The sequence below is a fragment of the Drosophila miranda genome (genome assembly GCF_003369915.1).
Source record: "Drosophila miranda strain MSH22 chromosome Y unlocalized genomic scaffold, D.miranda_PacBio2.1 Contig_Y1_pilon, whole genome shotgun sequence".
Taxonomy (NCBI): domain Eukaryota; kingdom Metazoa; phylum Arthropoda; class Insecta; order Diptera; family Drosophilidae; genus Drosophila; species Drosophila miranda.
In genome coordinates, this window is record NW_022881603.1 from 617,647 (window position 1) to 641,374 (window position 23,728).

The 23,728-nt window shown below is 47.1% G+C and overlaps 4 protein-coding genes and 2 pseudogenes across 4 annotated transcripts; all 6 read left to right on the forward strand.

The window, feature by feature from the left end:
* LOC117190601 (probable cytochrome P450 12a5, mitochondrial) lies at positions 1-2,948 on the forward strand (the record flags this gene model as incomplete). The annotated part of the gene is made up of 4 exons (XM_033395647.1): positions 1-87; positions 1,312-1,799; positions 1,860-2,307; positions 2,364-2,948. Coding segments are annotated over exons 1-4 (1,593 nt in total), but the record flags the coding sequence as incomplete, so codon positions are not given.
* A 276-nt stretch (positions 2,949-3,224) lies between these two features.
* Positions 3,225-5,397, forward strand: LOC117190595 (annotated as a pseudogene).
* A 514-nt stretch (positions 5,398-5,911) lies between these two features.
* LOC117190598 lies at positions 5,912-7,678 on the forward strand (annotated as a pseudogene).
* Positions 7,679-8,571: 893 nt separating this feature from the next.
* Positions 8,572-9,789, forward strand: LOC117190120 (protein regulator of cytokinesis 1-like). The gene has a single exon (XM_033395207.1). The coding sequence runs from the start codon at positions 8,572-8,574 to the stop codon at positions 9,787-9,789; it is 1,218 nt and encodes a 405-aa protein (XP_033251098.1).
* Positions 9,790-20,764: 10,975 nt separating this feature from the next.
* LOC117190600 (probable cytochrome P450 12a4, mitochondrial) lies at positions 20,765-21,445 on the forward strand. Its single transcript, XM_033395646.1, has 2 exons — positions 20,765-20,875; positions 20,940-21,445. The coding sequence occupies exons 1-2, from the start codon at positions 20,804-20,806 to the stop codon at positions 21,435-21,437; spliced, it is 570 nt and encodes a 189-aa protein (XP_033251537.1). The 5' UTR covers positions 20,765-20,803; the 3' UTR covers positions 21,438-21,445.
* A 7-nt stretch (positions 21,446-21,452) lies between these two features.
* LOC117190599 (probable cytochrome P450 12a5, mitochondrial) lies at positions 21,453-22,567 on the forward strand. The gene is made up of 2 exons (XM_033395645.1): positions 21,453-21,935; positions 21,992-22,567. The coding sequence occupies exons 1-2, from the start codon at positions 21,468-21,470 to the stop codon at positions 22,538-22,540; spliced, it is 1,017 nt and encodes a 338-aa protein (XP_033251536.1). The 5' UTR covers positions 21,453-21,467; the 3' UTR covers positions 22,541-22,567.
* Positions 22,568-23,728: the final 1,161 nt, after the last annotated feature.

Sequence of the window (23,728 nt, forward strand, 5' to 3'; positions counted from 1 at the left end):
TTCCTAACAAGCAAAATGTTGAAAGTGCGCAGCGGTCTATCTATAATTCAGGCGCAAAAAGCAGCCCTCTCTGTCAGCAGTCCGCTGGTAAATATATAGTATACATATAGATCCGATATCACAGTGATATACGTTTTTATACCCGATACTCAAAATGAGTATTGGGGTATATTAGATTTGTGGTAAAAGTGGATGTGTGTAACGTCCAGAAGGAATCGTTTCCGACCCCATAAAGTATATATATTCTTGATCAGCATCAATAGCCGAGGCGATTGAGACCTGTCTGTCCGTCCGTCCGTCCGTCCGTCCGTCCGTCTGTCCGTCCGTCCGTCCGTCCGTCTGTCCGTCCGTCCGTCCGTCCGTCCGTCCGTCCGTCCCCTTCAGCGCCTAGTGCTCAAAGACTATAAGAGCTAGAGCAACGATGTTTTGGATCCAGACTTCTGTGATATGTCACTGCTTCAAAAATATTTCAAAACTTCGCCCCGCCCACTTCCGCCCCCCCAAAGGACGAAAATCTGTGGCATCCACATTTTTAAAGATACGATAAAACCAAAAACGCAGAATCGTAGAGGATGACTATATATTCTAGAGTGTAAAATCTCAACCAAATCGTATAATTATTATAGTCAGAATCAAGAAAACAATTTCATTCTTTCTCGCTCTGTCTCTCTCTAACACACAGGTTTCATGGTCGGCTTTGCCAATTGCAAAATATGAGTTCAAGGATCTCAGAACCTATAAGAGCCAGAGCAACCAAATTTGATATCCACACTCCTGTGATATCGGACCTTGACCGTTTCGTGTCCAAATTTCGGCACACCCCCTTCCGCCCCGCAAAGGACGAAAATCTGGGGCATCCACAAATCTCAGAGACTATTAAAGCTAGAGTAACCAAATTTGGTATCCGCACTTCTGTTAGATCTCACTACAAAACGTATATCTCAGAATTTCGCCCCACCCCCTTCCGCCCCCACAAAAGACGAAAATCTGTTGCATCCACAATATTGCACATTCGAGAAAACTAAAAAAGCAGAATCATAGATAATGACCATATCTATCAGACTGCTGAATCTGGATCAGATCAGATCATTAATATAGCCAAAAGGAACAAATCAATTTGCAGTGGCTACGCAGCGCCCGACGTCACGCTCAGACTGATTTTCTGTCTCTCTCGCACGCACTCTTTGTCGTGTGGTTCAATATTAGCGGCGTCTGCCGGAGGAGAGCCATACTGACTTAGTATCGGGTATAACTGTAGAGTTGCGGTGTCCGCTGCAACTCACAACGTTCCCCTCGTTAAATCTCTTGTAGCGTTGGCAGACCACAGCAGCTGTAGCAGAGCCCAGAAATGATGCAGAGTGGCTACAAGCTCGTCCCTTTGATCAGGTTCCTAGTACAACTTTTCTGTCTACTGTTCGGAATTTTATGCCTGGAGGAAAATATAGCAAACTGGACATTGTGAAATTGTTCAAAGCTTTGCAAGACGACTATGGAAACATATTATATTTACCAGGTATGATGGGAGGTACGTCATACCTGATGACTCACAATCCCAAGGACTTCGAGGTCGTGTTCCGGAACGAAGGAGTGTGGCCGCATCGGCCTGGCAGCGATACTCTTCGCTATCATCGGAAGACTCATAGAAAGGATTTCTTCCAGGGAGTGGATGGAGCTTTACCCACACAAGGAAAAACCTGGAGCGACTTTCGATCGGCTGTAAATCCTGTCCTAATGCAGCCGAAGAACGTGCGGCTTTACTATAAGAAGATGTCCCAAGTGAACCAGGAGTTTGTGCAACGGTGCGTATGACTGATAATAAATCCCTGTTTACGCTCAAGTATGTTCTCCCCCCTTCACAGTATTAAAGCACTCCGTGATATCGATACCCAGGAAGCTCCAGATGATTTCTTAAACGTTATAAATCGGTGGACCCTCGAGTCAGTCTCTGTGGTGGCTCTGGACAAGCAGTTGGGACTGCTCAAAGAGTCGGGCGATAACGACCAGGCTGTGTTACTTTTCAAGTACCTGGACGATTTTTTTGAATTAACAGCCGATCTGGAGATGAAGCCCTCCATCTGGCGTAACGTTAAAACACCCAAGCTAATGAAGCTAATGAAGTCCCTAGATGGCGTTCAAGAAATAACTTCAGCGTATGTAGACGAAGCTATAGAGCGTCTAGAGAAAGAGGCCAAGGAGGGTGTTGTCCGCCCTGAGAGCGAGCAGAGTGTACTGGAAAAGCTGCTCAAGATCGACAAAAAGGTGGCGACGGTTATGGCCATGGACATGCTAATCGCCGGAGTGCATACCGTACGTAGTCTGTTGTTCTCATACTTACCCTTATCCCATACATCCTTTTTTTCCAGACCTCAAGTACCTTTACAGCGGCCTTGCTGTGCCTTGCCAAGAATCCGGAGAAGCAGGCCGTACTCCGAGAAGAGGGGATGAAGGTTCTACCCGAGAAGGACTCCGAATTCACTGAGGCATCGATGAAGAACGTTCCCTATCTACGTGCCTGCATCAAAGAGTCACAACGGATCTATCCTTTGGTCATCGGCAAAGGCCGATTTCTCAATCGGGACAGCGTTTTGAGCGGATACCAAGTGCCAGCTGGTACCTGTGTGTCGATGGTTCCCCTGAGCTTGCTATCAAGCGAGGAGCACTTCCCCAAGGCTGCTGAGTTCCTGCCAGAACGTTGGATTCGTAACGCCACAGACTCCAACGGGCAATGCCCGGCAAATGACTTGAAGCTGAAAAATCCGTTTGTGTTCTTGCCCTTCGGATTTGGACCCCGGATGTGCGTTGGAAAGCGCATCGTCGACATGGAGCTCGAGCTGGGCATCGCTCGACTCATTCGGAACTTTAGCATCGAGTTCAATCATCCCACGGAGAACGCTTTCCCCTCCTCCCTGATCAATTTGCCCAACAGTAAACACATTTCTCATCCTAAATTATCTTTACAACTGGAAAACCTTGAAGGAACTTATTTGCAATATAAAGTAGGTGTTTTTTTGGCCGCACGTCAATCGGAATCAACTTGTTTTGTGCTTTGAGGCATGAGGCAAAAATTTCACACAAAATTTTCATTGTGCAATTTGTGCCAACACGAGAGGCGTCACTTATCTGTGCGGAGGCATTTCCTTGAGCAACACATTGTGCAATCGAAATCCTGCACACATCACATAAATTCCTTCCATTCGAGAATACAAGACCCATTCCTATTGGCTATGGTTGACCCAACCTCCATCAAGGGAGAGATCCTTGAGATGACTGGCGAGCATGTGGAGCAGCTCCATTCAATGTGGTCCCTCATGTTCGAGCCGAAGACATGCGAGGACTTTCTGCACAAACTCAAGGCGCACGCGGATAATTTCTATACGGATCTGCTGACCGAGTCGCGGGCGGCAGGCGGCCATCCTGGATGACATAGCCGCACTCCGAGCCGAGGCCAGCGACCTCACCCGACTCCTCCCTGAGACGGTGGACATTGGTCAGAGGCCCGACGATGTGCCACTGATCATATGGCAGCTGAAGCTGAACAAAAGCATTGAGCATCTGCGCGAGGAGCTCTCGAAACGTCGGGCGGAGATCGGGGAGCTGCTGCTCCAGCAGGAGCAGCTCTGCAAAGAGCTGGGCGCACTGCCGCTCCCTCTACTGGCGGACCCGCTGCCCCTGCCCGATGAGATGGACGGCTTTCGCGACCATCTCGACAACCTGCGCTCTCAGCGCGCAGTGCGCCAGACGGAGCTGGACCAGCTGCGCAAGGCCATCAAGCATGACATGAAGATGCTCGAGCTGAAGCCCCAGACCAATGCAGAGGATCGCCTACTGAACGATCTGAGCCACAATCTAACACCAGAGACACTAGAGCGGCTGCGGCAGATGCGCAACAGTTATGCCGAGCAGATCCAGGAGCTGCGCTCCAAAATCCATGACATGCGCGAGAAGATCTACGTGCTGTGGGATCGCCTTCAGGAGACGGACGAGAGCGCCATACGACGAGTGCGCGAGTGCACCGAGAATACGCAGCGCACCTATGACATCCTCCATTCGGAGCTGCAGCGCTGCCAGGCACTGCGCAGCCAGAACCTCAAGACGTTCATCGAGCAGCTGCGCGTCGAGATAAGCAAGTGGTGGGATCTAACGCTCAAGAGCCAGCAGGAGCGCAAGCGTTTCTCCAACTACTACAATAAGTATTACAACGAAGACCTGTTGGAGCTGCACGAGCTGGAGCTGGATGATCTGAAGAGCTTCTACACGTGCAACAAAGAGATTTTCGATCTGTACGAGAGCCGTGCAGAACTTTGGTCCCACATGCAGGCTCTAGAGGCAAAGGCCAACGAGCCGAATCGTTTCAACAATCGTGGCGGCCAGCTCCTTAAAGAGGAAAAGGAACGCAAGGCCATCACCTCGAAGCTGCCCAAGATTGAGCAGCAGATCACTGAACTGGTGCACGCCTATAAGGTGCAATCGCATGGCCCGTTTCTGGTTTATGGCGAGAACATACTGGAGCTGATGGCTGGCGAATGGGAGAACTATCGGCAGGCCAAGCAGAGCTCGGCCCGCAAGAAGGCCCGCCCACCACGAGGACGGGCAGCAGCAGCAAATTGATGATGCCACCGCCGACTGCCGGTTCAACGGCCCCTCGCACGCCCCGAACTTTGAAGAACATGTCCTCAATGTCGACCTCGACAGTGTCGTTGCGCAAGACCCCAACAATCCAGCTGATCACTCCCAATATGACCAAGAGCACTGGGAATCTGCACAAGCGACTGAATCCATCAGCAGCCGCCAGCTCTTCGGGGTATCGGACTCCCAACGCCAAGCGCAGCCTCATGAGCTCTCTGAATTCGATACGCCCGTCGCCGTCTACCGCACAGCGGCTGGCCAACAGCCAGCTGAAGGCGTCCAAGTCGCCACTAAAGCGGGTCCGCGTCCTGGACAACATATTGCGTCGCAGCGGGGGATTGGGCAGACGCAGCATTGGCACACGCTCGAACAAGAAGCCACGCACAAAATCAGCGGTGCCGGATACAAGATCGCCCAGCGATTCCGAGTATATGACCGATGAGACCACTGAAAATGACCGCGAAGCCGGGATCTCCTATGAAGAATTGGTGCCCACGAGTCGCTCCTCAGTGCTGCCCGTCGGCGGGGCTCAGCATCAGCGCAATCGCGTGGCTGTGCCACGAATTCGCCATGTCCTCGTAAACCACAATTCGGTGGCGTCGGCCGCCAACACACCGTCAAAGCAGGCGGTCAATCAGGAGGAGAGGCCTCGATTTGGCAATCAATTGAAGCTCCCATCGCCACGTGAGAGTCGCATGTGGCCGAATCCACGATGAGATTATTGGAATTTTTATTTGCGTTTTATGTTTGATTTTATTTTTTGTACCTTTATCTGTTTATCTCTGTTTCATTTATTTTCGATGTTGGCCCAATAAAAATTAAATTACCTTCAAGAAGGACAACCGAACCAAAAAAAAAATAACAAGATATAAAAAAGCGCTAAAGATTAGCTTGTTTATATTATTATCAGGCCAAAAACTTTCGGCAGTCTACCGACCATTCCATGCCCAATAAATTAAATTTGTCCAAAAAATCTGATGCCATAATTATGGCGATTTATTTGTTTCATTTCATTGAGAGTCAGATCAATCATAATACTATATTCCTAAATATTCCGTAGAAGGTATAACATAGTCGATCAAATAGCAGTCTATATTAAAAAAATATGGCAAATGTTTACAATTATTTCTGTTTGGCATTCGCACGCTCCCGCGAACGTGTTTTGGCACTCTCTCTCTCTCTCTTGTTCTGTTTGTGCTCTGTTATCGGTCAGCTCTTTTTGCAACAAAGCTCTCGCAGGCCTTTCAAATAGCTAGCTAATGGAATGATTTAGCAGTATAGCTCTGGCAGTGAAAGAATTAAGTTCCTAACAAGCAAAATGTTGAAAGTGCGCAGCGGTCTATCTATAATTCAGGCGCAAAAAGCAGCCCTCTCTGTCAGCAGTCCGCTGGTAAATATATAGTATACATATAGATGCGATATCACAGTGATATACGTTTTTAAATCTCTTGTAGCGTTGGCAGACCACAGCAGCTGTAGCAGAGCCCAGAAATGATGCAGAGTGGCTACAAGCTCGTCCCTTTGATCAGATTCCTAGTACAACTTTTCTGTCTACTGTTCGGAATTTTATGCCTGGAGGAAAATATAGCAAACTGGACATTGTGAAATTGTTCAAAGCTTTGCAAGACGACTATGGAAACATATTATATTTACCAGGTATGATGGGAGGTACGTCATACCTGATGACTCACAATCCCAAGGACTTCGAGGTCGTCTTCCAGAACGAAGGAGTGTGGCCGCATCGGCCTGGCAGCGATACTCTTCGCTATCATCGGAAGACTCATAGAAAGGATTTCTTCCAGGGAGTGGAGGGAGCTTTACCCACACAAGGAAAAACCTGGAGCGACTTTCAATCGGCTGTAAATCCTGTCCTAATGCAGCCGAAGAACGTGCGGCTTTACTATAAGAAGATGTCCCAAGTAAACCAGGAGTTTGTGCAACGGTGCGTATGACTGATAATAAATCCCTGTTTACGCTCAAGTATGTTCTCCCCCCTTCACAGTATTAAAGCACTCCGTGATATCGATACCCAGGAAGCTCCAGATGATTTCTTAAACGTTATAAATCGGTGGACCCTCGAGTCAGTCTCTGTGGTGGCTCTGGGCAAGCAGTTGGGACTGCTCAAAGAGTCGGGCGATAACGACCAGGCTGTGTTACTTTTCAAGTACCTGGACGATTTTTTTGAATTAACAGCCGATCTGGAGATGCTAATGAAGCTAATGAAGTCCCTAGATGGCGTACAAGAAATAACTTCAGCGTATGTAGACGAAGCTATAGAGCGTCTAGAGAAAGAGGCCAAGGAGGGTGTTGTCCGCCCTGAGAGCGAGCAGAGTGTACTGGAAAAGCTGCTCAAGATCGACAAAAAGGTGGCGACGGTTATGGCCATGGACATGCTAATGGCCGGAGTGGATACCGTACGTAGTCTGTTGTTCTCATACTTACCCTTATCTCATACATACTTTTTTTCCAGACCTCAAGTACCTTTACAGCGGCCTTGCTGTGCCTTGCCAAGAATCCGGAGAAGCAGGCCGTACTCCGAGAAGAGGTGATGAAGGTTCTACCCGAGAAGGACTCCGAATTCACTGAGGCATCGATGAAGAACGTTCCCTATCTACGTGCCTGCATCAAAGAGTCACAACGGATCTATCCTTTGGTCATCGGCAATGGCCGATTTCTCAATCGGGACAGCGTTTTGAGCGGATACCAAGTGCCAGCTGGTACCTGTGTGTCGATGGTTCCCCTGAGCTTGCTATCAAGCGAGGAGCACTTCCCCAAGGCTTCTGAGTTCCTGCCAGAACGTTGGATTCGTAACGCCACAGACTCCAGCGGGCAATGCCCGGCAAATGACTTGAAGCTGAAGAATCCGTTTGTGTTCTTGCGAAAGCGCATCGTGCAACTTTAGCATCGAGTTCAATCATCCCACGGAGAACGCTTTCCGCTCCTCCCTGATCAATTTGCCCAACAGTAAACACATTTCTAATCCTAAATTATCTTTACAACTGGAAAACCTTGAAGGAACTTATTTGCAATAAAAAGTAGGTGTTTTTTTGGCCGCACGTCAATCAGAATCAACTTGCTTTGTGCTTTGAGGCATGAGGCAAATCAAGCACACAAAATTTTCATTGTGCAATTTGTGCCAACACGAGAGGCGTCACTTATCTGTGCGGAGGCATTTTCCTTGAGCAACACATTGTGCAATCGAAATCCTGCACACATCACATAAATTCCTTCCATTCGCGAATACAAGACCCATTCCTATTGGCTATGGTTGACCCAACCTCCATCAAGGGAGAGATCCTTGAGATGACTGGCGAGCATGTGGAGCAGCTCCATTCAGCTGACCGAGTCGCGGGAGAAGCAGGCGGCCATCCTGGATGACATAGCCGCACTCCGAGCCGAGGCCAGCGACCTCCCCCGACTCCTCCATGAGACGGTGGACATTGGTCAGAGGCAGACGATGTGCCACTGATCATATGGCAGCTGAAGCTGGATAAAAGCATTGAGCATCTGCGCGAGGAGCTCTCGAAACGTCGGGCGGAGATCGGGGAGCTGCTGCTCCAGCAGGAGCAGCTCTGCGAAGAGCTGGGCGCACTGCCGCTCCCTCTACTGGCGGACCCGCTGCCCCTGCCCGATGAGATGGACGGCTTTCGCGACCATCTCGACAACCTGCGCTCTCAGCGCGCAGTGCGCCAGACGGAGCTGGACCAGCTGCGCAAGGCCATCAAGCATGACATGAAGATGCTCGAGCTGATGCCCCAGACCGATGCAGAGGATCGCCTACTGAACGATCTGAGCCACAATCTAACACCAGAGACACTAGAGCGGCTGCGGCAGATGCGCAACAGTTATGCCGAGCAGATCCAGGAGCTGCGCTCCAAAATCCATGACATGCGCGAGAAGATCTACGTGCTGTGGGATCGCCTCCAGGAGACGGACGAGAGCGCCATGCGACGAGTGCGCGAGTGCACCGAGAATACGCAGCGCACCTATGATATCCTCCATTCGGAGCTGCAGCGCTGCCAGGCACTGCGCAGCCAGAACCTCAAGACGTTCATCGAGCAGCTGCGCGTTGAGATAAGCAAGTGGTGGGATCTAACGCTCAAGAGCCAGCAGGAGCGCAAACGTATCTCCAACTACTACAATACGGATTACAACGAAGACCTGTTGGAGCTGCACGAGCTGGAGCTGGATGATCTGAAGAGCTTCTACACGTGCAACAAGGAGATTTTCGATCTGTACGAGAGCCGTGCAGAACTTTGGTCCCGCATGCAGGCTCTAGAGGTAAAGGCAAACGAGCCGAATCGTTTCAACAATCGTGGCGGCCAGTTCCTTAAAGAGGAAAAGGAACGCAAGGCCATCACCTCGAAGCTGCCCAAGATTGAGCAGCAGATCACTGAACTGGTGCACGCCTATGAGGTGCAATCGCTTGGCCCGTTTCTGGTTTATGGCGAGAATATACTGGAGCTGATGGCTGGCGAATGGGAGAACTATCGGCAGGGCAAGCAAAGCGCCGCCCGCAAGAAGGCCCCGCCCACCACGAGGACGGGCAGCAGCAGCAAATTGATGATGCCACCGCCGACTGCCGGTTCAACGGCCCCTCGCACGCCCCGTACTTTGAAGAACATGTCCTCAATGTCGACCTCGACAATGTCGTTGCGCAAGCCCCCAACAATCCAGCTGATCACTCCCAATATGACCAAGAGCACTGGGAATCTGCACAAGCGACTGAATCCATCAGCAGCCGCCAGCTCTTCGGGGTATCGGACTCCCAACGCCAAGCGCAGCCTCATGAGCTCTCTGAATTCGATACGCCCGTCGCCGTCTACCTCACAGCGGCTGGCCAACAGCCAGCTGAAGGCGTCCAAGTCGCCACTAAAGCGGGTCCGCGTCCTGGACAACACATTGCGTCGCAGCGGGGGATTGGGCAGACGCAGCATTGGCACACGCTCGAACAAGAAGCCACGCACAAAATCAGCGGTGCCGGATACAAGATCGCCCAGCGATTCCGAGTATATGACCGATGAGACCACTGAAAATGACCGCGAAGCCGGGATCTCCTATGAAGAATTGGTGCCCACGAGTCGCTCCTCAGTGCTGCCCGTCGGCGGGGCTCAGCATCAGCGCAATCGCGTGGCTGTGCCACGAATTCGCCATGCCATGTAAACCACAATTCGGTGGCGTCGGCCGCCAACACACCGTCAAAGCAGGCGGTCAATCAGGAGGAGAGGCCTCGATTTGGCAATCAATTGAAGCTCCCATCGCCACGTGAAAGTCGCATGTGGCCGAATCCACGATGAGATTATTGGAATTTTTATTTGCGTTTTATGTTTGATTTCATTTTTTGTACCTTTATCTGTTTATCTCTGTTTCATTTATTTTCGATGTTGGCCCAATAAAAATTAAATTACCTTCAAGAAGGACGACCAAACCAAAAAAAAAGAGGGGGAACGTTGTGAGTTGCTGCGGAGACCGCAACTCTACAGTTATACCCGATACTAAGTCAGTATGACTCTCCTCCGGCAGACGCCGCTAATATTAAACGACACGACAAGGAGTGCGTGCGAGAGAGACAGAAAATCAGTCTGAGCGTGACGTCGGGGGCTGCGTAGCCAGTGCAAATTGATTTGTTCCTTATGGCTACAAAAATGATCCGATCTGATCCAGATTCAGCAATCTGATAGATATGGTCATTATCTATGATTCTGCGTTTTTAGTTTTCTCGAATGTGCAATCTTGTGGATGCAACAGATTTTCGTCTTTTGTGGGGGCGGAAGGGGGTGGGGCGACATTCTGAGATATACTTTTTATAGTGAGATCTAACAGAAGTGCGGCTACCAAATTTGGTTACTCTAGCCTTAATAGTCTCTGAGATTTGTGGATGCCCCAGATTTTCGTCCTTTGCGGGGGCGGAAGTGGGCGGGGCGAAGTTTTGAAATATTTTTGTAGCAGTGACATATCACAGAAGTCTGGATCCAAAACATCGTTGCTCTAGCTCTTATAGTCTTTGAGCACTAGGCGCTGAAGGGGACGGACGGACGGACGGACGGACAGACGGACAGACAGACAGGGCTCAATCGACTCGGCTATTGATGCTGATCAAGAATATATATGTAAGATTAATAATAATGTATCGTTTATTAATAGTGTTTTTCGAAAAAGAGTACAAAGTGTATGATTTAAGATGTGCAATTAATGAGTCTGTTCTTCCGACTTTTTGTTCAACTTTCTGCTTCTACTTCCAACAACCGACTCCCGTATCGATAACCCCTTATCGGTTGGGTCTTTTAAACATCGGTTAAGTCTGGTTATATCGGTTAGGTCTTATCGATGGTATCTTAAGTTCAAATGTTAATTTAGATGGGATAGTGCTAACTGCTTGATACACTGTCCTTTACATTCGGCCCTCCTGCTCATCTTCATCTGTCCCAGATGATAATATATCATCGTTCTCTGAGACAAAACGCCATAGCTTCATATTGTCACTGCTCGTTGCTGTGATATTTGGCCCCTCGACTTGAGCAACCTTTCTGACGTCGTAGCGACCGTTCCGCTTTACCTTGGTGACTTCATATGGGCCTAGATACTCGCTGGCCAACTTGCGTCCTGCGACGAACTGCGTCCTCTAGATCGCGACCATGTCTTCTAGTCTGTAGCCGTGCTCAGGTCGTCGTTTTTTTATCATAATAGCGCTTGTACACCCCTTGCGCCTTCTCAATGTTTTGTTTCGCTTGGTCACGCAGTTCTTGGCGCTCGTTGTTAAACTGCGTAACCAACTCCTCGTTGAGCACCTCCAATAGTCGACTTTCAGCTTGTCTGTGCATCTTTGTCCCAAACATGACCTCGAATGGCGACGACTTCAACGTAGAATGCACATGCGAATTAATCGCCATCTGGACCTGTGGCACATGCTTGTACCACTTCGTTGACTCCTGAGCTGAGAGCTTTGCGATGATACCCAAAATTGAACGGTTCACCCGCTCAATCTGACCGTTGCCTCTCGCCACACCTGTCGTTGTACACACATGTTCGACTTTGTTCTCGTTGAGAAACTCGCTGAATGCGTTGGATGTAAACGCTGCTCCTCTGTCGCTGACTATGCGCTTGGGAAAACCAAACACAAATGACCAATCTCTCAGCCTCTTCACAACTTCTTCGTGACCTGTTGACTTAGTTGGGAACAGCCACACAATCTTGGAGAATGCATCTACCACAGCAAAAATGTACTTGTATTGCTTGGCTGTCGCATCCATTGGTCCCAAATGATCAACGTGCAGCGTGTATAGTGGTGTGTCACCCTTGTCAATGCAATGAAGATAGCCTTCTTGTTTGCCCAACTTTTTGCTGAAAATTATACAACTGATACAATTAGTAATCAACTTATTTACTTTCCGTTCAAGGTGCGGAATCCAGTATTGCTGCTGAACTGAGTGCATTGTCTTCGCTGTGGAGAAATGACCAACTTCATGCGATCCTTGAATGATTTCCCTTTCCATCAGCCTTGGAACCACCAAAACGTCATTGCCATTTACAGATTTGAAGAGAAGACCTCCTTTAAGCTTGTAGTCTTGATATGGGTGCTGCTTCAGGATCTCAACTGTGGCTTTGATGAAATCGTCATCCTGCTGTGCTTTCCTTATCCGAGCTGTTAGCTCCGTCGTCACGAACATGCATGTCTGCGGAAAACGACTGAGACAGTCCACGTGTCTCATTCTGTCCCCTGGGCGGTGTACTGCTTTGAATGTAAAGTCCTCCATATACAGAATCCACTGGGAAACTTCTCTGGGTATATCTACTTTCGTTGTTGTCTGCTTAAACGCCGCACAGTCAGTGGCAAGATCAAATTTGATCCCCAACAGGTAGTGACGAAACTTCTTGAGTGCGAGGTATGCAGCTTTGACCTCCAAATAGTAACTGTGACGTTTGGACTCGGCTTGTGTAGTCTTTTTACTCCAATTGTAAATCGGGTGGAAATTGCCATCAGACTGCTGCAACAGAACTGCTCCGAAACCTTCTTTGGATGCATCCGTGTGGAGTTCCGTTGGCGCTTCTCGTGAGTATAAATGTAATACAGGTGCGATTACATGCAGATTCTTTAAGGTTTGTAGCGACTGTTGCTCTGCTTCGCCAATGTTCCAAACTGCTTCCTTCCTGAGTAGATTCGTGAGCGGCCGGGCAACTTGTGCATAGCCAGGGATGAACTTTCTGAAAAAGCCTGTGAGTCCCAGAAATGCTTGAACTGCTTTAATGTCTTTGGGCGTAGCAAACCGACTGACAGCTGCTGTCTTCTCTTTGCCGGGCCAGATTCTCCCGTCCTCAATGATATGGCCCAGAAAGCTAATGCGTGGCTGCATGAAGCTACATTTCTTCCACTTGATCTTTAGGCCAAACTGCGCAGCTGTCTCCAGGACCAACTTTGTCTTCCTCATGCATACCTCGGGCGACGCGGCGTAAACAATTATGTCGTCCATATAAAGCTGCATAATGTCAGAGTTGATTAATTCTTGAAAAATATAGCTTACGAACCGAATGAACGCAGCTGGCGAGTTCTTGAATCCGAAAGGCGCTTTATTAAACTCGAATAATCCCTCCTTTGTAACAAAGGCCGTATACGACTTGCTTTGCTCTTCCATAGGCACATGGAAAAATCCGTTTTCAAGGTCCATTATGGTAAACCACTTAGCCGACTGCAGCTTTTCCAAGACTTCCTCCATGATCGGGACTGGGAAGCAGTCCAGCAATACCATGCTGTTTAACTTCCTGTAGTCTACGCAAACTCTAAGTGTACCATCTTTTTTCTTCACGACGACAACTCTGCTCGCTACATTTGAAGACGACTTGCGCACGATTCCTTGCTCGATCCATTCCTTCGTCTGTTGATAAACGACTCGGTGAGTGATGAAACGGCTTGATTAATTCGTCGGGAACTATCTTCAGTTGGATTGGAGACTGCTTTGCAACTTCTGTGGGCATTTGGTAACTGTTTCTTATCATCTGTTCAACGTCTTTTCGATATTGCGGCGGAGCTACAAAGGATGACTCTTCAGTTACATTATATATAAGAGCATGCTCATCTGTTGGCACAGGATCTGCGTCATGCTTCAAAAACGTGTATCCTTGCATATAAGCGACGAAACGGAACTTTTTAATGAAATCATGCCCAAAAGTGCGTCGAAATCAATCTGGCTACTGGGGACTACTAAAAACTTCTGTGTGGTCTGCAACTTATCCACGGTAACTTCTGCATTAAAGTATCCAACAGGCTTTGTTGATATCTGACCCAGACCGCGCAACATAGTTGTGCACTTCAAAAGTTTAACGTTTTTCATGGTCTTCAACATACTCTCTTTGATTAGGGTTACATCTGACCCTGTATCCACAAGACAGTCAACAACAATGCCGTTTATTTCAATTTTTTTCATGCGACTGCGATCCAAAATGACGCGAACTTTATCAACTTTATCAGCTTCATAAGGACAGTTACGCGAAATGTGACCATTCTGATTGCACTTAAAACACTTTGTTTCGGCTTTGCAGTCTTTGCGTTTGTGTTCTCCTGATCCACAGTTATAGCAATATTCTTTTTTACCGCTTTGCCCACTTTGCTGCTTGAAACTCGTTTTATGCTGTTCGTTATTGCCCTTCTTCTCCGATTTGTTCAAACGATCATAGATATCGAACTCTTCTTTCAAGGCCCTGAAGGTCTTACAGCGATACATGGCATACTTATACTCGTTTCTTATGTCCAGACCGTTTACAATATGGCTTATAACAGCCGCGTGTTCAACATGTCCGACTGCTGCTATTTTTCTCATCTGCAGCAAGTACTCGTGCATCGACTCACTACTCTTCCTCTTTCTTTCTTGCAGCAGCTTATGAATGTCTGCACTGTTATAGCTACATGTGAATTCATCCAATAATACGTTCTTGAGTTCCTCATAGGTGCACACGCATTCAGCTTCAAGGAAAAGCTTAGCTGCACCGGTCATTTTTCCTCTGGCCTGCACATACTTTTGCTTTTCAGTAAGCTCATATGCGTCGGCATTTTTTTCGAATATCTCAAACCATTTTTCTATGGGAACCGATTTTCCATCACAATCGCTCACAACTTTTGTAAAATTATCTGGAGCGATCTTCATTTCTCGTTGCTCATCGCAAAGCAGTTTCAAACTTAGCAACTTTATCATTTGATCAATCTTGTCATCAGTATTGTTTTCCGCATTTTCAAAATCTTTCATCTCGTTTGCACTCGGGCGCGACGTTCCTGGTACAGCTTCTTCCTTCTCTCTCTCTTTCCAGTGCAACGGCGGCGGTGTTTGCATCATTTTGCGGCTCTTTTCGACTTGTGTCTGTGTACCCGACGAGTGCTTGTCTTTTCTGTTTATAAGTGTGTATCACACACAACGTGTCTGTGCGTGTTTTTTCTGCTTGTGTACGTACTGCGCACGGACAAGGCGACGCTGCGGCGCGACAATGAATTTCACAATTTTCCAACCGAATTAAACGACCGATCTTTTATTAAACTCCGTGTCTACTGTTAGGCTCTCAGAATTTGGATTGTTCAACTTAATGTTTATAGCCACCAACAACAACTTTACAACTTTATGTAGCTACAAACAACAACTTTAACAACTTTTCAACAATCCTCTTCTTGCATCAGCTTCTGCTTTCTTCTGTTTTTCTTTTTCACACACTCCGAGCTCTGTATTCGACGCGGACGAGCCCCCAAATGTAAGATTAATAATAATGTATCGTTTATTAATAGTGTTTTTCGAAAAAGAGTACAAAGTGTATGATTTAAGATGTGCAATTAATGAGTCTGTTCTTCCGACTTTTTGTTCAACTTTCTGCTTCTACTTCCAACAACCGACTCCCGTAACCCCTTATCGGTTAGGTCTTTTAAACATCGGTTAAGTCTGGTTATATCGGTTAGGTCTTATCGATGGTATCTTAAGTTCAAATGTTAATTTAGATGGGATAGTGCTAACTGCTTGATACACTGTCCTTTACATTCGGCCCTCCTGCTCATCTTCATCTGTCCCAGATGATAATATATCATCGTTCTCTGAGACAAAACGCCATAGCTTCATATTGTCACTGCTCGTTGCTGTGATATTTGGCCCTCGACTTGAGCAACCTTTCTGACGTCGTAGCGACCGTTCCGCTTTACCTTGGTGACTTCATATGGGCCTAGATACTCGCTGGCCAACTTGCGTCCTGCGACGAACTGCGTCCTCTTGATCGCGACCATGTCTCCTAGTCTGTAGCCGGGCTCAGGTCGTCGTTTTTTTATCATAATAGCGCTTGTACACCTCTTGCGCCTTCTCAATGTTTTGTTTCGCTTGGTCACGCAGTTCTTGGCGCTCGTTGTTAAACTGCGTAACCAACTCCTCGTTGAGCACCTCCAATAGTCGACTTTCAGCTTGTCTGTGCATCTTTGTCCCAAACATGACCTCGAATGGCGACGACTTCAACGTAGAATGCACATGCGAATTAATCGCCATCTGGACCTGTGGCACATGCTTGTACCACTTCGTTGACTCCTGAGCTGAGAGCTTTGCGATGATACCCAAAATTGAACGGTTCACCCGCTCAATCTGACCGTTGCCTCTCGCCACACCTGTCGTTGTACACACATGTTCGACTTTGTTCTCGTTGAGAAACTCGCTGAATGCGTTGGATGTAAATGCTCCTCTGTCGCTGACTATGCGCTTGGGAAAACCAAACACAAATGACCAATCTCTCAGCCTCTTCACAACTTCTTCGTGACCTGTTGACTTAGTTGGGAACAGCCACACAAACTTGGAGAATGCATCTACCACAGCAAAAATGTACTTGTATTGCTTGGCTGTCGCATCCATTGGTCCCAAATGATCAACGTGCAGCGTGTATAGTGGTGTGTCACCCTTGTCAATGCAATGAAGATAGCCTTCTTGTTTGCCCAACTTTTTGCTGAAAATTATACAACTGATACAATTAGTAATCAACTTATTTACTTTCCGTTCAAGGTGCGGAATCCAGTATTGCTGCTGAACTGAGTGCATTGTCTTCGCTGTGGAGAAATGACCAACTTCATGCGATCCTTGAATGATTTCCCTTTCCATCAGCCTTGGAACCACCAAAACGACATTGCCATTTACAGATTTGAAGAGAAGACCTCCTTTAAGCTTGTAGTCTTGATATGGGTGCTGCTTCAGGATCTCAACTGTGGCTTTGATGAAATCGTCATCCTGCTGTGCTTTCCTTATCCGAGCTGTTAGCTCCGTCGTCACGAACATGCATGTCTGCGGAAAACGACTGAGACAGTCCACGTGTCTCATTCTGTCCCCTGGGCGGTGTACTGCTTTGAATGTAAAGTCCTCCATATACAGAATCCACTGGGAAACTTCTCTGGGTATATCTACTTTCGTTGTTGTCTGCTTAAACGCCGCACAGTCAGTGGCAAGATCAAATTTGATCCCCAACAGGTAGTGACGAAACTTCTTGAGTGCGAGGTATGCAGCTTTGACCTCCAAATAGTAACTGTGACGTTTGGACTCGGCTTGTGTAGTCTTTTTACTCCAATTGTAAATCGGGTGGAAATTGCCATCAGACTGCTGCAACAGAACTGCTCCGAAACCTTCTTTGGATGCATCCCTGTGGAGTTCCGTTGGCGCTTCTCGTGAGTATAAATGTAATACAGGTGCGATTACATGCAGATTCTGTAAGGTTTGTAGCGACTGTTGCTCTGCTTCGCCAATGTTCAAAACTGCTTCCTTCCTGAGTAGATTCGTGAGCGGCCGGGCAACTTGTGCATAGCCAGGGATGAACTTTCTGAAAAAGCCTGTGAGTCCCAGAAATGCTTGAACTGCTTTAATGTCTTTGGGCGTAGCAAACCGACTGACAGCTGCTGTCTTCTCTTTGCCGGGCCAGATTCTCCCGTCCTCAATGATATGGCCCAGAAAGCTAATGCGTGGCTGCATGAAGCTACATTTCTTCCACTTGATCTTTAGGCCAAACTGCGCAGCTGTCTCCAGGACCAACTTTGTCTTCCTCATGCATACCTCGGGCGACGCGGCGTAAACAATTATGTCGTCCATATAAAGCTGCATAATGTCAGAGTTGATTAATTCTTGAAAAATATAGCTTACGAACCGAATGAACGCAGCTGGCGAGTTCTTGAATCCGAAAGGCGCTTTATTAAACTCGAATAATCCCTCCTTTGTAACAAAGGCCGTATACGACTTGCTTTGCTCTTCCATAGGCACATGGAAAAATCCGTTTTCAAGGTCCATTATGGTAAACCACTTAGCCGACTGCAGCTTTTCCAAGACTTCCTCCATGATCAGGACTGGGAAGCAGTCCAGCAATACCATGCTGTTTAACTTCCTGTAGTCTACGCAAACTCTAAGTGTACCATCTTTTTTCTTCACGACGACAACTCTGCTCGCTACATTTGAAGACGACTTGCGCACGATTCCTTGCTCGATCCATTCTTCGACTTGCTTCTTTACGGCACTGGCTTCGTCTGTTGATAAACGACTCGGTGAGTGATGAAACGGCTTGATTAATCAGTCGGGAACTATCTTCAGTTGGATTGGAGACTGCTTTGCAACTTCTGTGGGCATTTGGTAACTGTTTCTTATCATCTGTTCAACGTCTTTTCGATATTGCGGCGGAGCTACAAAGGATGACTCTTCAGTTACATTATATATAAGAGCATGCTCATCTGTTGGCACAGGATCTGCGTCATGCTTCAAAAACGTGTATCCTTGCATATCAGCGACGAAACGGAACTTTTTAATGAAATCTTGCCCCAAAAGTGCGTCGAAATCAATCTGGCTACTGGGGACTACTAAAAACTTCTGTGTGGTCTGCAACTTATCCACGGTAACTTCTGCATTAAAGTATCCAACAGGCTTTGTTGATATCTGACCCAGACCGCGCAACATAGTTGTGCACTTCAAAAGTTTAACGTTTTTCATGGTCTTCAACATACTCTCTTTGATTAGGGTTACATCTGACCCTGTATCCACAAGACAGTCAACAACAATGCCGTTTATTTCAATTTTTTTCATGCGACTGCGATCCAAAATGACGCGAACTTTATCAACTTTATCAGCTTCATAAGGACAGTTACGCGAAATGTGACCATTCTGATTGCACTTAAAACACTTTGTTTCGGCTTTGCAGTCTTTGCGTTTGTGTTCTCCTGATCCACAGTTATAGCAATATTCTTTTTTACCGCTTTGCCCACTTTGCTGCTTGAAACTCGTTTTATGCTGTTCGTTATTGCCCTTCTTCTCCGATTTGTTCAAACGATCATAGATATCGAACTCTTCTTTCAAGTCCCTGAAGGTCTTACAGCGATACATGGCATACTTATACTCGTTTCTTATGTCCAGACCGTTTACAATATGGCTTATAACAGCCGCGTGTTCAACATGTCCGACTGCTGCTATTTTTCTCATCTGCAGCAAGTACTCGTGCATCGACTCACTACTCTTCCTCTTTCTTTCTTGCAGCAGCTTATGAACGTCTGCACTGTTATAGCTACATGTGAATTCATCCAATAATACGTTCTTGAGTTCCTCATAGGTGCACACGCATTCAGCTTCAAGGAAAAGCTTAGCTGCACCGGTCATTTTTCCTCTGGCCTGCACATACTTTTGCTTTTCAGTAAGCTCATATGCGTCGGCATTTTTTTCGAATATCTCAAACCATTTTTCTATGGGAACCGATTTTCCATCACAATCGCTCACAACTTTTGTAAAATTATCTGGAGCGATCTTCATTTCTCGTTGCTCATCGCAAAGCAGTTTCAAACTTAGCAACTTTATCATTTGATCAATCTTGTCATCAGTATTGTTTTCCGCATTTTCAAAATCTTTCATCTCGTTTGCACTCGGGCGCGACGTTCCTGGTACAGCTTCTTCCTTCTCTCTCTCTTTCCAGTGCAACGGCGGCGGTGTTTGCATCATTTTGCGGCTCTTTTCGACTTGTGTCTGTGTACCCGACGAGTGCTTGTCTTTTCTGTTTATAAGTGTGTATCACACACAACGTGTCTGTGCGTGTTTTTTCTGCTTGTGTACGTACTGCGCACGGACAAGGCGACGCTGCGGCGCGACAATGAATTTCACAATTTTCCAACCGAATTAAACGACCGATCTTTTATTAAACTCCGTGTTTACTGTTAGGCTCTCAGAATTTGGATTGTTCAACTTAATGTTTATAGCCACCAACAACAACTTTACAACTTTATGTAGCTACAAACAACAACTTTAACAACTTTTCAACAATCCTCTTCTTGCATCAGCTTCTGCTTTCTTCTGTTTTTCTTTTTCACACACTCCGAGCTCTGTATTCGACGCGGACGAGCCCCAAATGTAAGATTAATAATAATGTATCGTTTATTAATAGTGTTTTTCGAAAAAGAGTACAAAGTGTATGATTTAAGATGTGCAATTAATGAGTCTGTTCTTCCGACTTTTTGTTCAACTTTCTGCTTCTACTTCCAACAACCGACTCCCGTATCGATAACCCCTTATCGGTTAGGTCTTTTAAACATCGGTTAAGTCTGGTTATATTGGTTAGGTCTTATCGATGGTATCTTAAGTTCAAATGTTAATTTAGATGGGATAGTGCTAACTGCTTGATACACTGTCCTTTCGGAAACGATTCCTTCTGGACGTTACACACATCCACTTTTACCACAAATCTAATATACCCCAATACTCATTTTGAGTATCGGGGTATAAAAAGCGCTAAAGATTAGCTTGTTAATATTATTATCAGGCCCAAAACTTTCGGCAGTCTACCGACCATTCCATGCCCAATAAATTAAATTTGGCCAAAAAATCTGATGCCATAATTATGGCGATTTATTTGTTTCATTTCATTGAGAGTCAGATCAATCATAATACTATATTCCTAAATATTCCGTAGAAGGTATAACATAGTCGATCAAATAGCAGTCTATATTAAAAAAATATGGCAAATGTTTACAATTATTTCTGTTTGGCATTCGCACGCTCCCGCGAACGTGTTTTGGCACTCTCTCTCTCTCTTGTTCTGTTTGTGCTCTGTTATCGGTCAGCTCTTTTTGCAACAAAGCTCTCGCAGGCCTTTCAAATAGTTAGCTAATGGAATGATTTAGCAGTATAGCTCTGGCAGTGAATGAATTAAGTTCCTAACAAGAAAAATGTTGAAAGTGCGCAGCGGTCTATCTATAATTCAGGCGCAAAAAGCAGCCCTCTCTGTCAGCAGTCCGCTGGTAAATATATAGTATACATATAGATCCGATATCACAGTGATATACGTTTTTAAATCTCTTGTAGCGTTGGCAGACCACAGCAGCTGTAGCAGAGCCCAGAAATGATGCAGAGTGGCTACAAGCTCGTCCCTTTGATCAGATTCCTAGTACAACTTTTCTGTCTACTGTTCGGAATTTTATGCCTGGAGGAAAATATAGCAAGCTGGACATTGTGAAATTGTTCAAAGCTTTGCAAGACGACTATGGAAACATATTATATTTACCAGGTATGATGGGAGGTACGTCATACCTCATGACTCACAATCCCAAGGACTTCGAGGTCGTGTTCCGGAACGAAGGAGTGTGGCCGCATCGGCCTGGCAACGATACTCTTCGCTATCATCGGAAGACTCATAGAAAGGATTTCTTACAGGGAGTGGAGGCAGCTTTACGCACACAAGGAAAAACCTGGAGTGACTTTCGATCGGCTGTAAATCCTGTCCTAATGCAGCCGAAGAACGTGCGGCTTTACTATAAGAATATGTCCCAAGTGAACCAGGAGTTTGTGCAACGGTGCGTATGACTGATAATAAATCCCTGTTTACGCTCAAGTATGTTCTCCCCCCTTCACAGTATTAAAGCACTCCGTGATATCGATACCCAGGAAGCTCCAGATGATTTCTTAAACGCTATAAATCGGTGGACCCTCGAGTCAGTCTCTGTGGTGGCTCTGGACAAGCAGTTGGGACTGCTCAAAGAGTCGGGCGATAACGACCAGGCTGTGTTACTTTTCAAGTACCTGGACGATTTTTTTGAATTAACAGCCGATCTGGAGATGAAGCCCTCCATCTGGCGTTACGTTAAAACACCCAAGCTAATGAAGCTAATGAAGTCCCTAGATGGCGTTCAAGAAATAACTTCAGCGTATGTAGACGAAGCTATAGAGCGTCTAGAGAAAGAGGCCAAGGAGGGTGTTGTCCGCCCTGAGAGCGAGCAGAGTGTACTGGAAAAGCTGCTCAAGATCGACAAAAAGGTGGCGACGGTTATGGCCATGGACATGCTAATGGCCGGAGTGGATACCGTACGTAGTCTGTTGTTCTCATACTTACCCTTATCTCATACATCCTTTTTTTCCAGACCTCAAGTACCTTTACAGCGGCCTTGCTGTGCCTTGCCAAGAATCCGGAGAAGCAGGACATACTCCGAGAAGAGGTGATGAAGGTTCTACCCGAGAAGGACTCCGAATTCACTGAGGCATCGATGAAGAACGTTCCCTATCTACGTGCCTGCATCAAAGAGTCACAACGGATCTATCCTTTGGTCATCGGCAATGGCCGATTTCTCAATCGGGACAGCGTTTTGAGCGGATACCAAGTGCCAGCTGGTACCTGTGTGTCGATGGTTCCCCTGAGCTTGCTATCAAGCGAGGAGCACTTCCCCAAGGCTGCTGAGTTCCTGCCAGAACGTTGGATTCGTAACGCCACAGACTCAAACAGGCAATGCCCGGCAAATGACTTGAAGCTGAAGAATCCGTTTGTGTTCTTGCCCTTCGTATTTGGACCCCGGATGTGCGTTGGAAAGCGCATCGTGGACATGGAGCTCGAGCTGGGCATCGCTCGACTCATTCGGAACTTTAGCATCGAGTTCAATCATCCCACGGAGAACGCTTTCCGCGTTCCTCCCTGATCAATTTGCCCAACAGTAAACACATTTCTCATCCTGAATTATCTTTACAACTGGAAAACCTTGAAGGAACTTATTTGCAATATAAAGTAGGTGTTTTTTTGGCCGCACGTCAATCAGAATCAACTTGTTTTGTGCTTTGAGGCATGAGGCAAATCAAGCACACAAAATTTTCATTGTGCAATTTGTGCCAACACGAGAGGCGTCACTTATCTGTGCGGAGGCATTTTCCTTGAGCAACACATTGTGCAATCGAAATCGTGCACACATCACATAAATTCCTTCCATTCGCGAATACAAGACCCATTCCTATTGGCTATGGTTGACCCAACCTCCATCAAGGGAGAGATCCTTGAGATGACTGGCGAGCATGTGGAGCAGCTCCATTCAATGTGGTCCCTCATGTTCGAGCCGAAGACATGCGAGGACTTTCTGCACAAACTCAAAGCGCACGCGGATAATTTCTATACGGATCTGCTGACCGAGTCAGCGCGCAGTGCGCCAGACGGAGCTGGACCAGCTGCGCAAGGCCATCAAGCATGACACGAAGATGCTCGAGCTGATGCCCCAGACCGATGCAGAGGATCGCCTACTGAACGATCTGAGCCACAATCTAACACCAGAGACACTAGAGCGGCTGCGGCAGATGCGCAACAGTTATGCCGAGCAGATCCAGGAGCTGCGCTCCAAAATCCATGACATGCGCGAGAAGATCTACGTGCAGTGGGATCGCCTCCAGGAGAAGGACGAGAGCGCCATGCGACGAGTGCGCGAGTGCACCGAGAATACGCAGCGCGCCTATGACATCCTCCATTCGGAGCTGCAGCGCTGCCAGGCACTGCGCAGCCAGAACCTCAAGACGTTCATCGAGCAGCTGCGCGTCGAGATAAGCAAGTGGTGGGATCTAACGCTCAAGAGCCAGCAGGAGCGCAAGCGTTTCTCCAACTACTACAATAATTATTACAACGAAGACCTGTTGGAGCTGCACGAGCTGGAGCTGGATGATCTGAAGAGCTTCTACACGTGCAACAAGGAGATTTTCGATCTGTACGAGAGCCGTGCAGAACTTTGGTCCCGCATGCAGGCTCTAGAGGCAAAGGCCAACGAGCCGAATCGTTTCAACAATCGTGGCGGCCAGTTCCTTAAAGAGGAAAAGGAACGCAAGGCCATCACCTCGAAGCTGCCCAAGAT

Coding starts and splice junctions, on each gene's coding strand:
- LOC117190120 (XM_033395207.1), top strand. CDS start 8,572: ATGCGACGAGTGCGCGAGTGCACCGAGAATACGCAGCGCACCTATGAT.
- LOC117190600 (XM_033395646.1), top strand. CDS start 20,804: ATGTTGAAAGTGCGCAGCGGTCTATCTATAATTCAGGCGCAAAAAGCA. Junction 20,876..20,939: donor TCTCTGTCAGCAGTCCGCTG/GTAAATATATAG, acceptor AATCTCTTGTAG/CGTTGGCAGACCACAGCAGC.
- LOC117190599 (XM_033395645.1), top strand. CDS start 21,468: ATGTTCTCCCCCCTTCACAGTATTAAAGCACTCCGTGATATCGATACC. Junction 21,936..21,991: donor TAATGGCCGGAGTGGATACC/GTACGTAGTCTG, acceptor CTTTTTTTCCAG/ACCTCAAGTACCTTTACAGC.